This window comes from Neomonachus schauinslandi, chromosome 16 (assembly GCF_002201575.2).
Source record: "Neomonachus schauinslandi chromosome 16, ASM220157v2, whole genome shotgun sequence".
Lineage (NCBI taxonomy): Eukaryota > Metazoa > Chordata > Mammalia > Carnivora > Phocidae > Neomonachus > Neomonachus schauinslandi.
In genome coordinates, this window is record NC_058418.1 from 15137790 (window position 1) to 15151331 (window position 13542).

At 37.0% G+C, this 13542-nt stretch overlaps 1 protein-coding gene across 1 annotated transcript in view; it reads right to left on the reverse strand.

Annotated features, from left to right (window-relative positions):
* LOC110590109 (zinc finger protein 14 homolog) overlaps positions 1 to 13542 on the reverse strand; it is a 525303-nt gene that overhangs the window by 105851 nt on the left and 405910 nt on the right. Inside the window, exon 11 of the mRNA XM_044922190.1 lies at positions 6686 to 7775. Coding sequence (XP_044778125.1) covers positions 6686 to 7775 — 1090 coding nt within the window. The remainder of the gene's footprint in view (positions 1 to 6685; positions 7776 to 13542) is intronic.

The following is a 13542-nucleotide window of genomic DNA, read 5'->3' on the forward strand; positions in this document are numbered from 1 at the left end:
TGAAGTTTTCAAGCCTCAGTTAATTACTCCCCTTGACAAGGCAGGATGATATAAAATTACATACCAAACAGAAATCTATCGGCAAATTAATAATAATATATGATACAAAGTCAACGCTTGAATACTATGATGTAAAGCTACATGATAAGGGAATAAGAAAGGGAAGAATACAAGGCTAAGCAATCACATGTTCATAACAAAATGAGGAATACTCACGACATTACATTCCTCATTTCTATAACTGGTCACATGATCATGGTTCTTTACCTGGTGGAGTGACATAAACTTCATGCTTCAAGGGTCTGGGTCATCAGTAGTCCTGACTGGAAAGGGTTGTTGTTTGCCACTGATCTTAATCACAAGGCCATAGTAATACTAATAGACACCCTAAGGGATCTTCTGTATTCCACACATACTCTTCCTTACCTCCACTGTGGAGGAGTAGCCCAATTTCTCCTTAATAGTCAGGATTAATGGCCCCAGCTAACACTGTAACTCTATTCTGTGCCTGTTGAATCAGAGGTATGAGGAAGCCAAAGTGGCTGGGTGGCAGTATTAACTTCCAGTTCACTGGAATTATTGTTGTGCCTCCTGATGGAAACAGTCCGCCTTCTGGATCTAAGACCTCCAGGCCAGCAGGGCATCAAGTCATGGGAACAGGAAGCAAAAATTTTGCTAGTGGGTCAACAGGGGTAATAGTGAGTGGTATTATTCCCATTTCCACCTGTAAAGGAAAACCCACAGTTTTCCCCTACTATGTGTTTCTTCCCTTTTTGTCTCTTTACTACTCATACAGAACACTCACTTTTGACACTTCTGATCACCAAATGTGTGGGCCTTTTCCCCAAGTAATTCTCCACACCACCTGGATGTATTACAATTTAACGCAATTCTAACACTATCTGCCTGGAGACAGTATCATACCACAGGCTAAAGGTTCAGTCCCATAATACTGCTCCCCTCTTTAGATGCCAACTGCAAGTAGTAGGTGTCCAAGTTACCCACAACTTCTGTCCGATTTGGCTACACATTGAATGTTCCTATGACCTTCTCCTCCATTTCAATTAATTTGCTAGAGTAACTCATGGAACTCAGGGAAACACATTTACCAGTTTATTAAAGGGTATGATAAAGGATACAGATGAAAAGCCAGATGAAGAGATACATAGGGTAAAGTCTTAGAGTACCCCAAGCACAAGAACTTCCGTTCCCATGGAATTAGGGTGCATCACACTTTTGGTGGGGATATGTTTGCAACCTAGAAGCCCTCTGAACCCTATAGTTTGGGGATTTTTATGGAGCCTTCATCATTTAGGCACAATGGATCATTAACCCCATTTCCAGCCCTCCCCACTTCGCAAGAGAAGGGAAAGGGGCTGGGCTGAAAATTCCAAGCATCTAATCATGGTTTGGTCTTTTCAGGGGCCAGTCCTCAACTGGAAGCCATCCAGTAGCCCACCCAGAGTTGCCTCATTAGAACAAAAGACACTTCTATCACCCAGGAAATCACAAACGTTTCAAGAGCCCTGTGGCAGCAACCAGGTCCAAGACCAAGTATTAGAACAAGAGATGCTCCTAGTGTTATTACTTGGGAAATTACAAGTTTTAGAAGCTCTGTGCCAGGAACCAGGAGCAAAGACCAATATATGTATTTTCTATTATCTCACACCACTCCTTGACCCCCATATCCCTGAATCTTGGATATTAGAGAAACAACCATATATCAGATGCTGATTCAGGGCATATACAGACTTCCAGAGAATGCTGCCTCAGCCTGCAACGTTTTGATACCCAGCTGGTGCTATAAGTGAGTCTTCAAAGTGTCATTCCATCATTTTACCAGGCCAACTGCTTCAGAATGATGGGAAACATATGACCAGTGAATTTCATCAGCATGGACCCACTATTGCACTTACTTTGCTGTGAAGTCAGTTCCCTGATCAGAAGTAATGCTGTGAGGAACACCATGACAGTGGATATGGCATTCTGTAAGTCCATGGATGGTAGTTTTATCAGCTTTGCATGTAGGGAAAGTAAATCCACATCCAGAGTTTCTATTCTAGTAAGATTAAGATGCTGCCTCTTCCATGATGGTCTAATGTAACCAACCTGCTTCCAGGTAGCTGGCTCAACACTCCAGGGAATGGTGCTATACTGGGGAGTTCAGTGTTTGTTTCTGTTGCTGGCAGATTGAGCACTCAGCAATGGCCATAGCCAGGTCAGCCTTGGTGAGTGGAAGTCCATGCTGCTGATCACAGGCATAATCTTCATCCCTGCCAAAATGACCATTTTGTTCACAAGCCCATTGGACAATGATAGGGGTGGCTGGGGAAAAAAAGTCGTTAGCCACAGAACAGGCCATTCCATCTACTTGATTATTAAAATCCTTTGCTGAGGTCTCCCATTTATATGGGACACGGGTATCTTCAATTTTTTTGCCCTGATTCAGAGAGGTCTATCCACCTATCTCTTCCCCAGATTTCACTGCCCAAATTTCCAATCATCTTCCTTCCACTATAATGCCAAACACTGTATCCATTTCCACACTTGTTCCCCGGATTTGTCTGTATAAGTTAGAAAACTCAAGTAGTTCTTTTCGACTGTAGCACCCCTTCCTCATGGGTCACACTCTGCACTGCACTTTTAGGAGCCTGCTAGGACTTGAGTCTAGTGATAGGTCTGCAAACAAAAGGGGGTGGTTGTGGGGGCTTCTATTGCCTTGCATGGCCACTGCCTCAACGGAGGTCATTACAGTTTCTTTAGGCAATGCATAGTTAATTCCATAAGATGGGAATATAAAGGCTGATGCCACTGTGGGTGGGGATGCCACTGCCACGAGGAGTGGAAAGGCCACTTCTGCTGATGAGGCTGCTTCCACTGGTAAGGAAGACTCAGAATTTAGGAGCTCAATGGCCCAGCTACATCAGAGCCTTCCCACTTGTCCCCATGCCATCTTACAGGATCCCATTCTTTCCCAATCAATGCCCTCACTTTATTTTTTTTTTTTTAAGATTTTATTTATTTGACAGAGAGAGACACAGCGAGAGAGGGAACACAAGCAGGGGGATTGGGAGAGGGAGAAGCAGGCCTCCCGCGGAGCTCGATCCCAGGACCCTGGGATCATGACCTGAGCCGAAGGCAGACACTTAACGCCTGAGCCACCCAGGCGCCCCATCAATGCACTCACTTTAATAGCATTTTAACACCAATTAACTATTCAGCTAAAAATTTTCCAAATACCTGTTTCAAAAATTCCATTGTTAAGTCATTTCTCTCTTCTTACATTTTAATATAATCAGCCAGAAGGAGCCAAGCCACACCTTCAATTTCATTACTCACAAGTTCTACTTCCCACAAAACATTACACGGAACATAATTTCACCAAGTTCTTTTCACTTTATAAAAAGAACTGCCTTTCCTCCAGTTTCCAATAACATGTTCCTCACTTCCATCCGAGACCTCATCAGTACTGCCTTTACCATCCATATTTCTACCAACATTCTGTCAATAATGTATTCTCTAAGATTGAAGTTTTCTTTCAGCTCTTTCTTTTCTGAGCATCATCAAAATCACCATTAATGTCCTTATTTTTTGCATGCATCTAAAAACTCTCCCAGCCCTTACCTATTATTCAATTCCAAAGCCACTTCCACATTTTTAGGTATTTGTTACATTAACACCCCACTTCTGGTACCAATTTTTGTCTTACTCATTTTGGGCTGCTATAATACAGTACAATAGACTGGGTGGTTTATAAACAAATTTCTCACACTCTTTGAGGCTGCAAGTCTGACATCAGTGTGCCAGCATGGTCAGTTTCTGGCAAGAACCCTCTTCCAAAATAAAGACTGCCATTTTCTTGTGTCCTCATATGACAGAAAAGTTTGAGAGCTCTCTGGGATCCTTTTGATAAGGGGACTAATCTCAATCAGGAGGGATCCATCATCATCACTTAATTACCTCCAAAAGGCTCCACTTCCTGTCATCACATTAGGGGTTAGGATGTCAACACATGAATTTTGAGGGGACACATTCAGTCCATTTCAAGGCCCAAATGGTTTCACTGGAAAATTCTACCAAACATTTAAATAATAGTGATTCTACACTACCTCTTCCAGAAACTGGAAGGAGGCAATACTTCAAAACCCATTTTACGAGGCCTCCATCACCATGTTAGCAAAATGAGGCAAAGACAGCTGAATAAAAGAAAACTACAGGCCAGTAATCCTCATGAACACTGATGCAAAAATCCTCAAAAAAAAAAAAAAAAAAAAACCTCAACAAAATATTAGCACATCATAGCAGTCACAGCAAATCCAGCAATATATTTATGCACTACATATATGTGAAGTATGCACTACAAACAAATGGAGTTTATTCCAGTGATGTAAGGCTTGGTCAATATTTGGAAATTCATGAAGATAATCCATCGTAACAGAGGAAAAGAGAAAAATCACATTTTACTCATTATATCAACTGGTGCATATTTCAAGTAGAATTTCAAGGATATATAAAGGGTTCCATGGCAGTGTTTCCAGATAGCAAAGTGTTTTCAAAGTTATGATTGGGCCTGAGAGGGAAAAAAAAAAATCAAATATATGGTACTGTCCTGCAAATGTAGTCTCAGAATAAGGATGAACGTTATTATCCTTTCTGTGATACAACAGGGCTTCTAAGAATTTCAGTCATTTTTCCACAGCAGCCTCATAGGGAGCCCAATACAGAGAAAAAAGCCTGTTGATCTTTTGTCTGAGTGAACCCTAATAAAATTCGTTGAAAATACAGTTTTTAAGACAAGTGTACTATTTGCAGCACTGCAAGCTTGAACTTAATGGGACAGACGCAGTACAGGGTGAAAGGGCCTTGGGAATCCCAAAACATCTACGAGCTAAAAACAGTCTGAGAAAACTACTCAGCTGCAAACACAGGTTACCTGTGTTTCATGAGAGGGGCGGGAAGCATGACTCAGGGTAGAACCAAGACCTCAGTATTCAAACATGCTACTTGGGAGCAGAAAGACACTTAAATTGGGTTCTGTATTATGTAATAATGCAACCCACTGAATATCACAGCAGAGAAATGTTGGGAGAAACAGATTATATTACATTCTTTTAAAAAAACTAAATCTTCAAAACCTCATGTGTATTTTACACTTACCACCATTTTAATTCGAACTAGCCACAATTCAAGTGCTCAATTTTGAGTGCTCAACATACTGCTGGCAACTATCTTATTAGACAATGAAGGTCTATTCCATTAATTTCCATATTTGGTTGTAGTAATTGCTTTTTAAACTCATTCTTTAAACATATGAAGTACTGTGGGACAGGCATGATAACAGAGGTAGCAATAGGTGAACTAGATAAAATCTGGACCCTCGATTTTTATTTCCCAAATATGGTATAACATATTTAATATCCCAATGTGCAGAGCTTTGACAACATCCACAAATTCTGATATGTAGTCATTTTAAAAAAATCATTTACTTCAATTGGGTTATAATTCCATAGCTAATTTTATCTTTAAAATAATATTACGGGAAAATTGAAATACATAAAAGTAGAAAATATAGCAAAAACAAAATAAACAAAAACCATGTACCCAAGACTCATCTTACCATTACTTTGTATCCATCCTTATTTTCCTTTTGCATGAGCATTTTTAAAAAGTTCCAGACATCACTATCATCTTGCGTATAAACTTACCTTTTTACATAACCACGATGCTATTATCACACCTAACAAAAACATAATTTTTAAATATTATCTAATACTGTCAATACTCCCATTTCCCTAATTGTCATAAAAATGTCCTTTTTACATGTTTGTTCAACTTGCGAATCTAATTCATTGCATTTGATTGGTATACATTTCTTCAGACTCTCTTAATATCTGAGAGTTCCGCCTCCCCTTTTTCAGTGCCATTTTATTGTTTGAGAACCCAGGTTATTCCTCTTGTAGAATTACCCACATTTTAGATTAGTTTAACTGCTTCTTCTGTCATGTTCTTCTGTTCCCTAAATTTTCTCTAAAGTGGAAGTTAGATCTTGATGCTTAGATTCAGGTTCAATATTTTTGGGCAAGATGCATAAGCCTTATTATAACACATTAGGGGGCACAAGGTGTTTTTTCCTATTTTTCGTGAGATTAAAATCGATCAGTGGGTACCTACACTGGTCTTAACCTTTACTGAGAATTGTGCCTAGATCCATTATTTCATTGTATGCTGCAAAACTCTAACAAAAGAACTTTAACTCATCAACTTCTAGTTGCCCTAAAATACAGTTCAATAGGAAATGCAGGCTAAATGACTTTCAATTATCATTTTTGGAATGAGTAGTGTCCTAGCAACCTCCGTATGTATATTATACAGATGGGAAGAAGATGGGAAGATAGAGGTGATATAATAAGTAAGATCAAAAGCTCTTCTATATTTACTCCTTTAAGAGTTTCTTTCTAGAACAAGTTTCCTGAAGTTTAACATGGTTTTTAATGCTGAGGAAAGGTGTCTATAAATTCATGAAATTAATATATCCTTTCCTTTAAATAAAACCTCTTATTTAGCTTAGTTGTAAGCATGAAGCAAAAGGGATTCCTATATTCAAAAACTTCCCCTAGAATTTATCTTTTAATGCCCCTTAACACAAAATTCACAGTGGAAGGCTTTCCCATAATTATTTAGTTACATTATGAATTCGCTGATGGTAGGTAAGATGGGAATGTTGTCTAAATGCTTTTTTACATTCCTTACATTTGTACGGTTTTTCACCAGAATGAATTCTCTGATGTTGAATAAGGGATGAATGAAGTCTAAAGGCCTTTCCACATTCCTTACAGTCATAGGGTTTCTCACCAGTATGAATACTCTGATGTTGAGTAAGTTGTGATAGCAGTCTAAAAGTCTTCTCACATTCCTTACATTTATAAGGTTTCTCACCAAAATGAATACTCTGATGTTGAGTAAGTTGTGAGAACAGTCTAAAGGTCTTCCCACATTCCTTACAATCATAGGGTTTCTCTCCAATATGAATACCCTGATGTGAAATAAGTTCTGAGTAACGACGGAAGAACTTTTGACATTCCTTACATTCATAAGGTTTCTCACCAGTATGAATTCTCTGATGGAGGGTCAGATGATAACCACGACTAAAGGTCTTCCCACATTCTTTACAATCATAGGGTTTCTCACCAGTATGGATTCTCTGATGGAGAGTGAGTTGTTGTCTCACTCTGAAGGCCTTTCCACATTCCTTACATTCATAGGGTTTTTCACCAGTATGAAGTTTGTGATGTACTCTGAGGCCTGTACTACACAAAAAAGCCTGCCCACAGTCCTTACATTCATAGCACTTCTCAGCAATATTAAGTCTCTGATGTCGTGTAAGGTGTGCATACTGTCTAAAGGTCTTCCCACATTCCTTACATTCATAGGGTTTCTCACCAGTATGAATCCTTTGATGGAGATTAAGTTGTCCTCGCACTCTAAAGGCCTTCCCACATTCCTTACATTCATAGGGCTTCTCACCAATATGAGTTCTCTGATGTACTCGAAGATCTGCACCACATGTAAAGATCTTTCCACATTTTTTACATTCGAGGAGTTTGTCAGAAGTATGAATTCTCTGATGTCGACTAAGGTGGGCACACTGTCTAAAGGCTTTTCCACATTCTTTACATTCATAGGGTTTTTCACCAGTGTGAATTCTCTGATGGAAAGTAAGTTGTTGGCGCACTCTAAAGGCCTTCCCACAGTCCCCACATTCGTAGGGTTTCTCTCTATTATGAATTCTCTGATACAGAGTAAGAGATGTGAGTTTTCTGTAACTGGGCATTTTTTTCACTTGCCTGAAATATCCCTCTTGAGGACCTTCTTGTCCCTCAAACTTTTTATATTTATAATCTTTTCTGACAAAGGAGTCTTCAAGGCCACAACTTCTAATTCTTCTCATTATCTCCCACTGAGATAAATTCATTTCATAAATATCCTTTTCTTGAAATAACTTTTTAGTGTCATATCTGGATTCTAAATCTGAAAGAAAACAAGATAAATACATGCTATCTTCTTATTCTAGAAAAAGTAAACCAGCAAATAAAAACTTTATAATAGAAAAAAAATCGATAGAAAATAAAGCTCAGTTGAAGTAAATGAGCTAAAAATCTCTAAAGTAATCATGTATTTGGGTGCAGATCAAAGTCTGAGAATCTTCACTTAAATTTTTAAATGATTACTCCTTTTAATCAGAATAATGTACAAACATCTTACCATGAATAACATGGCTTTTGTTTACCATATCATCTCAAGTCATTGTCCCCTTTGTTCCCTATATTCCTATCCCACTAACCTCCTTTCAGCTCCTAGAATATGTAATAATCTTTCCATTTCTTAGCACTTTTCACTGGCTATTAAATCTCCCAGAACTGCCAACTTGCATTCTCTACATAGTTGGGTTCCTTTCATCCTTTAGGTACCATGTTAAAAATCAGACCCATGCTGACTTCATCTAATTTATATCCTTTACTTTCTATCCAAGTAATTTGTTCCTTGTTTCTTAACACTTTTTCAATTTTGTTGTTACATACATATTCATAAATTTTCCTATTTTTTTATTCTCTTTATTTTCTTACCTTAAACTTTCCCAAGGGCAGAAACAATTCATTTATCACTGAATAACAAACCCATGGCATATAGTAACTATTAATTATTAAATTCTCATAATTAGTTAACATTTTTTGCATATGTTCCCTTGCTGCTAATGTTATACCTTATTACACTGATTAAATATTTTTTATTACTTCCTATACAGATGGGAAACAAAAGCACATCTAAGCTATCTCAAATATATAAATGAAAAATGGTGATTTCTTTACAAGTGATTATCTTTCCTATTGTCTACTTTCACTTAGGTATCTCCACTACAGCTCATTTTCTACTTTGCATAGTCATGAGTAAACTCTGTTTGCACAAGGTAGTGAGAGGTTCTACTTAGTATCTTTATTTCAGTTTATATAACTACACACATCTATGTTACAAATACTCAACCTGTTGTTCCTTCATACCCTTCTCTATATTCTCCCAAAAGTCCTCAAAGCCAATGCCATTTAGGTTCTACCTAGGGAGTATTTTAGTGATTTTTCAGGCATAATAATGAGTTTATATCATAGTAACAAGCTAATAAAATTCTGAGCAAAGAGATTTTTCTCAAATGTATATTTTCTCAAAATTTTTACAATAAGAGTTCACTACTTTTCAAAAAGAAAATGGTATTTTTAAGAACCTGTAATACAGGAACATTATTTTTAATATGCCCAAACTGGAAAGAATCCAAATGTTCATCAGAATTACTATGCAAATTAAAACATATTGTCACAACACAATACTGTATAGCAATGAAAATGAGTAATCTACAAGTACATGCAACAGCAGAGATCAATCTCACAAACATAATGATGAGTAAACAAAGACAAACATGAAAGAATATATACTGTATAGTTCCATTTTTATGAAGTTTGAAAATGGTAAAAAGCTGTTAAAAGTCAGGATAGTGATTGGGGCGCCTGGGTGGCTCAGTTGTTAAGCTTCTGCCTTCGGCTCAGGTCATGATCCCAGGGTCCTGGGATCGAGCCCCGCATCGGGCTCCCTGCTCGGCGGGAAGCCTGCTTCTCCCTCTCCCACTACTTGTGTTCCCTCTCTCGCTGTCTCTCTGTCAGATAAATAAATAAAATCTTAAAGAAAAAAAAAAAGTCAGGATAGTGGTTAATTTTGGTGGGGAGGAAAGACTGGAAGGAATTAGGAGGGATCTTCTAATATCCTAGCAAACCTCTATTTCTGTGCTAGTCAGATGGGTGTGATTACTTTGTGAAAATTCAGTAAGCTGTTTGCTTATGATTTCAGGTTTTTTGATATGTATTTATGTTTCAATAAGTTTGTTTAGAAAAGGATATACTGGGGCGCCTGGGTGGCTTAGTCGGTTAAGCGTCTGACTCTTGATTTCAGCTTAGGTCATGATCTCAGGGTTGTGAGCTCAAGCCGTGTCAGGCTCTGCACTGAACGTGGAGCTTGCTTAAGATTCTCTCTCTCCCTCTGCCCTTCCCCACCCCAACCACATGCACATGCTCTCTCTCTTAAAAAAAAAAAAAAAAGGATATGTTGAAAACATTAAAAGGCAATAATGATTTAAACAGTGTATATAAAATATGAGCAGAGACAGGTAAATGAGTATTTCCTTTTCCCCTTAGTTCCCTCTTTCCTCCCGCTTTCCCTTTCTCTCTCTTCCCCTTTCTCTCTGTTTCCATTTCCCTACCTAAGAAAGCAATAAAAAACTTTGGCAACTTTGTAAGGATCTTCAGGAAAAAGTCAATTTAAGGCTTAACACAAATAAGATGGAAATGATATATTAAATGACCAGTAATTAGCCAAATAATAATGACAGCAAATAAGTAGGCAGGTATGACAAAGGTTATAAGATGGTAATTTCAAAGGATTTACTTGTAAATTAAAAAGTAAAGACCAGTAATGTAAAAGGAAAGTCATTAAAAAAAACATAAAAAAGGAAAAGTCATGGTCAAAATAAAAATAGAGCTGAAACATCTGCAAGAAAAATGAGAAAGTGTTGACAGCATAAATGCCCATACAAATTGATGTAAGAAACATTAAACAATGGAAACAGTAATAAAGGAGATGAGCAGAAAATGAGCAAAACAAATATAAATATACACAAAAATAAGATAAAATGTCCATATTCACCCTCTCTCTCTCTCTCACACACACACACACACACACACAAACCCACCAAGTAGAACAAGTTATAAAATTCATCCTATAGGGGACCCAGGCTGGCTCAGTTGGTGAAGCCTGTGACTCTTGATCTCGGGGTTTTAAGTTTGAGCCCCAAACTGGGTAGAGAGATTACTTAAAAATAAAATCTTTAAAAAATAAAAAAACTCATCCTATAAAACGTAGAGGTTTCCATTAAAAAACAAAACATTCCCAATGTGGATATAATGAACCTGACACTCATATATGCCCCTGCCACTTAAAAGATATGCCAGATTAAGACCTTGCATTTTGAATATTCTCACCTAGGAGACTACAGCATGAACACTGAGCTGTAATCTTATGATCTGTATAAACAAAAAGTCAGCCATATTTGTTCCCAAATTTGTTTATGCCAATTCTTATCACTGCAAGCAACTAAGACAATCATTTCTATAAAAACAACATTGAATACTTCAGGTTCTTGTTCTACTTTAAACTGAAACTAGAAATAATAGCCTTCCCATTATATGTGTAATCTAATCAAGAAGGAATTGGCTGGACCTACAATGAAACAAAAGGCCAAACTAAGTATCAAAAGATTGGCCTATGGTGGGCGCCTGGGTGGCTCAGTTGGTTAAGTGACTGCCTTCGGCTCAGGTCATGATCCTGGAGTCCCTGGATCGAGTCCCGCATCGGGCTCCCTGCTTGGCAGGGAGTCTGCTTCTCCCTCTCCCGCTCCCCCCTCTTGTGCTCTCTCTCTCTCTCACTCTCTCTCTCAAATAAATAAAAATAAATAAAATCTTTAAAAAAAAAGATTGGCCTATGGTAAGAAATGTTAATGTTACAACTTTTAAGATATATGTAAAATATTTAACCATTTAAAATTAATAAACCAAACACTAGTTTGGATTCTACTGAATCAAGAACTTTAGTAAAAAATGCTAATGTGCAAGCAAAATATTAGCCCCTCTTAGATCAATATAAAAGGAGAAATGTTATTTCCATTTGCAGGGTATCAGCTTTCATTAAAAAGAAAATGAGAATATTACCTGGTCACAAAATTAATTCGTTTCCTAAGGTATGATGTCTTTAATCACCTTTTTTCTTTTGTTGATACAAGATGATACGGGACACATATTTATGACAGAGGCAGTTTTAGTCACATTAACACCAGGGTTAATGTATTAAGAAATCTGTAAATATTAAAACCCTATGACCACAGAGTTGTATTTCTGAGAATCAATACTGACTACATACTGAATAATCCATAATGAATTCCAATAAAATGCTAAATAATCCTCACATTCTGCTGATAATCTTACTCTTTATTTCAACAAGAAATCAGAAGCATTTGAAAGAAAAATATGTATTCTCCCCTTCCCACTATTCAACCAACCTGTGTCCATATCCTTGTCATATGCATGGGTTTTCTTCCTAAATTGGCTCCGACTCCTTCCCATCTACTGAAGGCCATTCCTTACAAAATTATCCCATCTCTCTACTCCATCAATTTTCCTCTCTTTGAAATCATTCCCATCAACATATAAATATGTTCTAATACCTCACATTTTAAAGGCATTTCCTGTATCCCATGTGTCTGCTTTTATGGCACAATTTCTCCAAGACTTGTATATACTTATTTTCACCACTGTCTCACCTCTCATTTTCTTATCCTTTTATCTCCTAATAACTTTAAAATAAAACTTTACTACAGAGTATCTCTAATACACAAAAGTAGAACAGTATAATGAATATCCATGCATCTATGACCCAGCCTCAACCACCACCAACCCGTGCCCAATCCAGGCCTATGCACACCCCAATCCACTTTCCTCACATTATTTGAAGCAAATCCCATATACTAATTTTTTCTACTTAAAGGACTTATCTCTAATCATAATACCATTATTCAAACCTTTAAAAAAATGAACAGTAATTCTTTAAGATTATAAAAAATAAGTGTTTATACTTCTAATCTCAAACATAAAATTTTAAACAATTTAAAAATAGTAAATTGATCCCCCAAAAAGTCCATAGAGTACAACTGGCTGACAGGTCTTTTATATGTCTTTTAATCTAAAGGTTTTCCTGCTTTCTTTTGATTTCCCTTGTAATTTATTTGTTGAAGAAACTGTTTTTTGACCCTATAGTGTTGCCCATTTCTTAATTTTGCTGACTATAATCCCAAGGTGCAGTAGAACATATGTTCCTCTATCTTCTTCCCATAAATTGGTAGTTGGCTTTAGAAACTTCATCAGACTTAGGACCAATTTTATTGGCAAAGTTACTTCAGAGGTGATACTGTATCCTTTCATTAGAAGAAATACATCTGGTTTTCTCTATTTCTGTGATGTTATTAGTTTAATGTTTAATTTGATGTTTAATGCCCAGATCCAGTTGTTCATTATGGGTTCCAAAATGGTAATATTCTAATTCTGTCATCTTTCATTTATTCACTGAATACTTTTATTAAGAAAAACATCCCTCTATCTAATATTGGTACAGTTCTTATAAAAAATACTTCTTATAAAGAATACTTCTTTTCCTTTGTATTTCCCAAATAAGTTAAATCTCTAGTAGTTTCTAATGGTGAACAATTTGCTATTAGTATCGCTAAGAATTTATGGAATTAAGCATATTTTTTGTGTTACAATACATTGCAGTTATGTGTATAGTCAAATGATTCCATCTTTGACTAGCTGGAGCTTCTTACAACTGGTTCCTCTTCTCTGACCACCTTATCTAAAGTTACTCCATTCATCCATCATAATTCTCCATATTCTTACC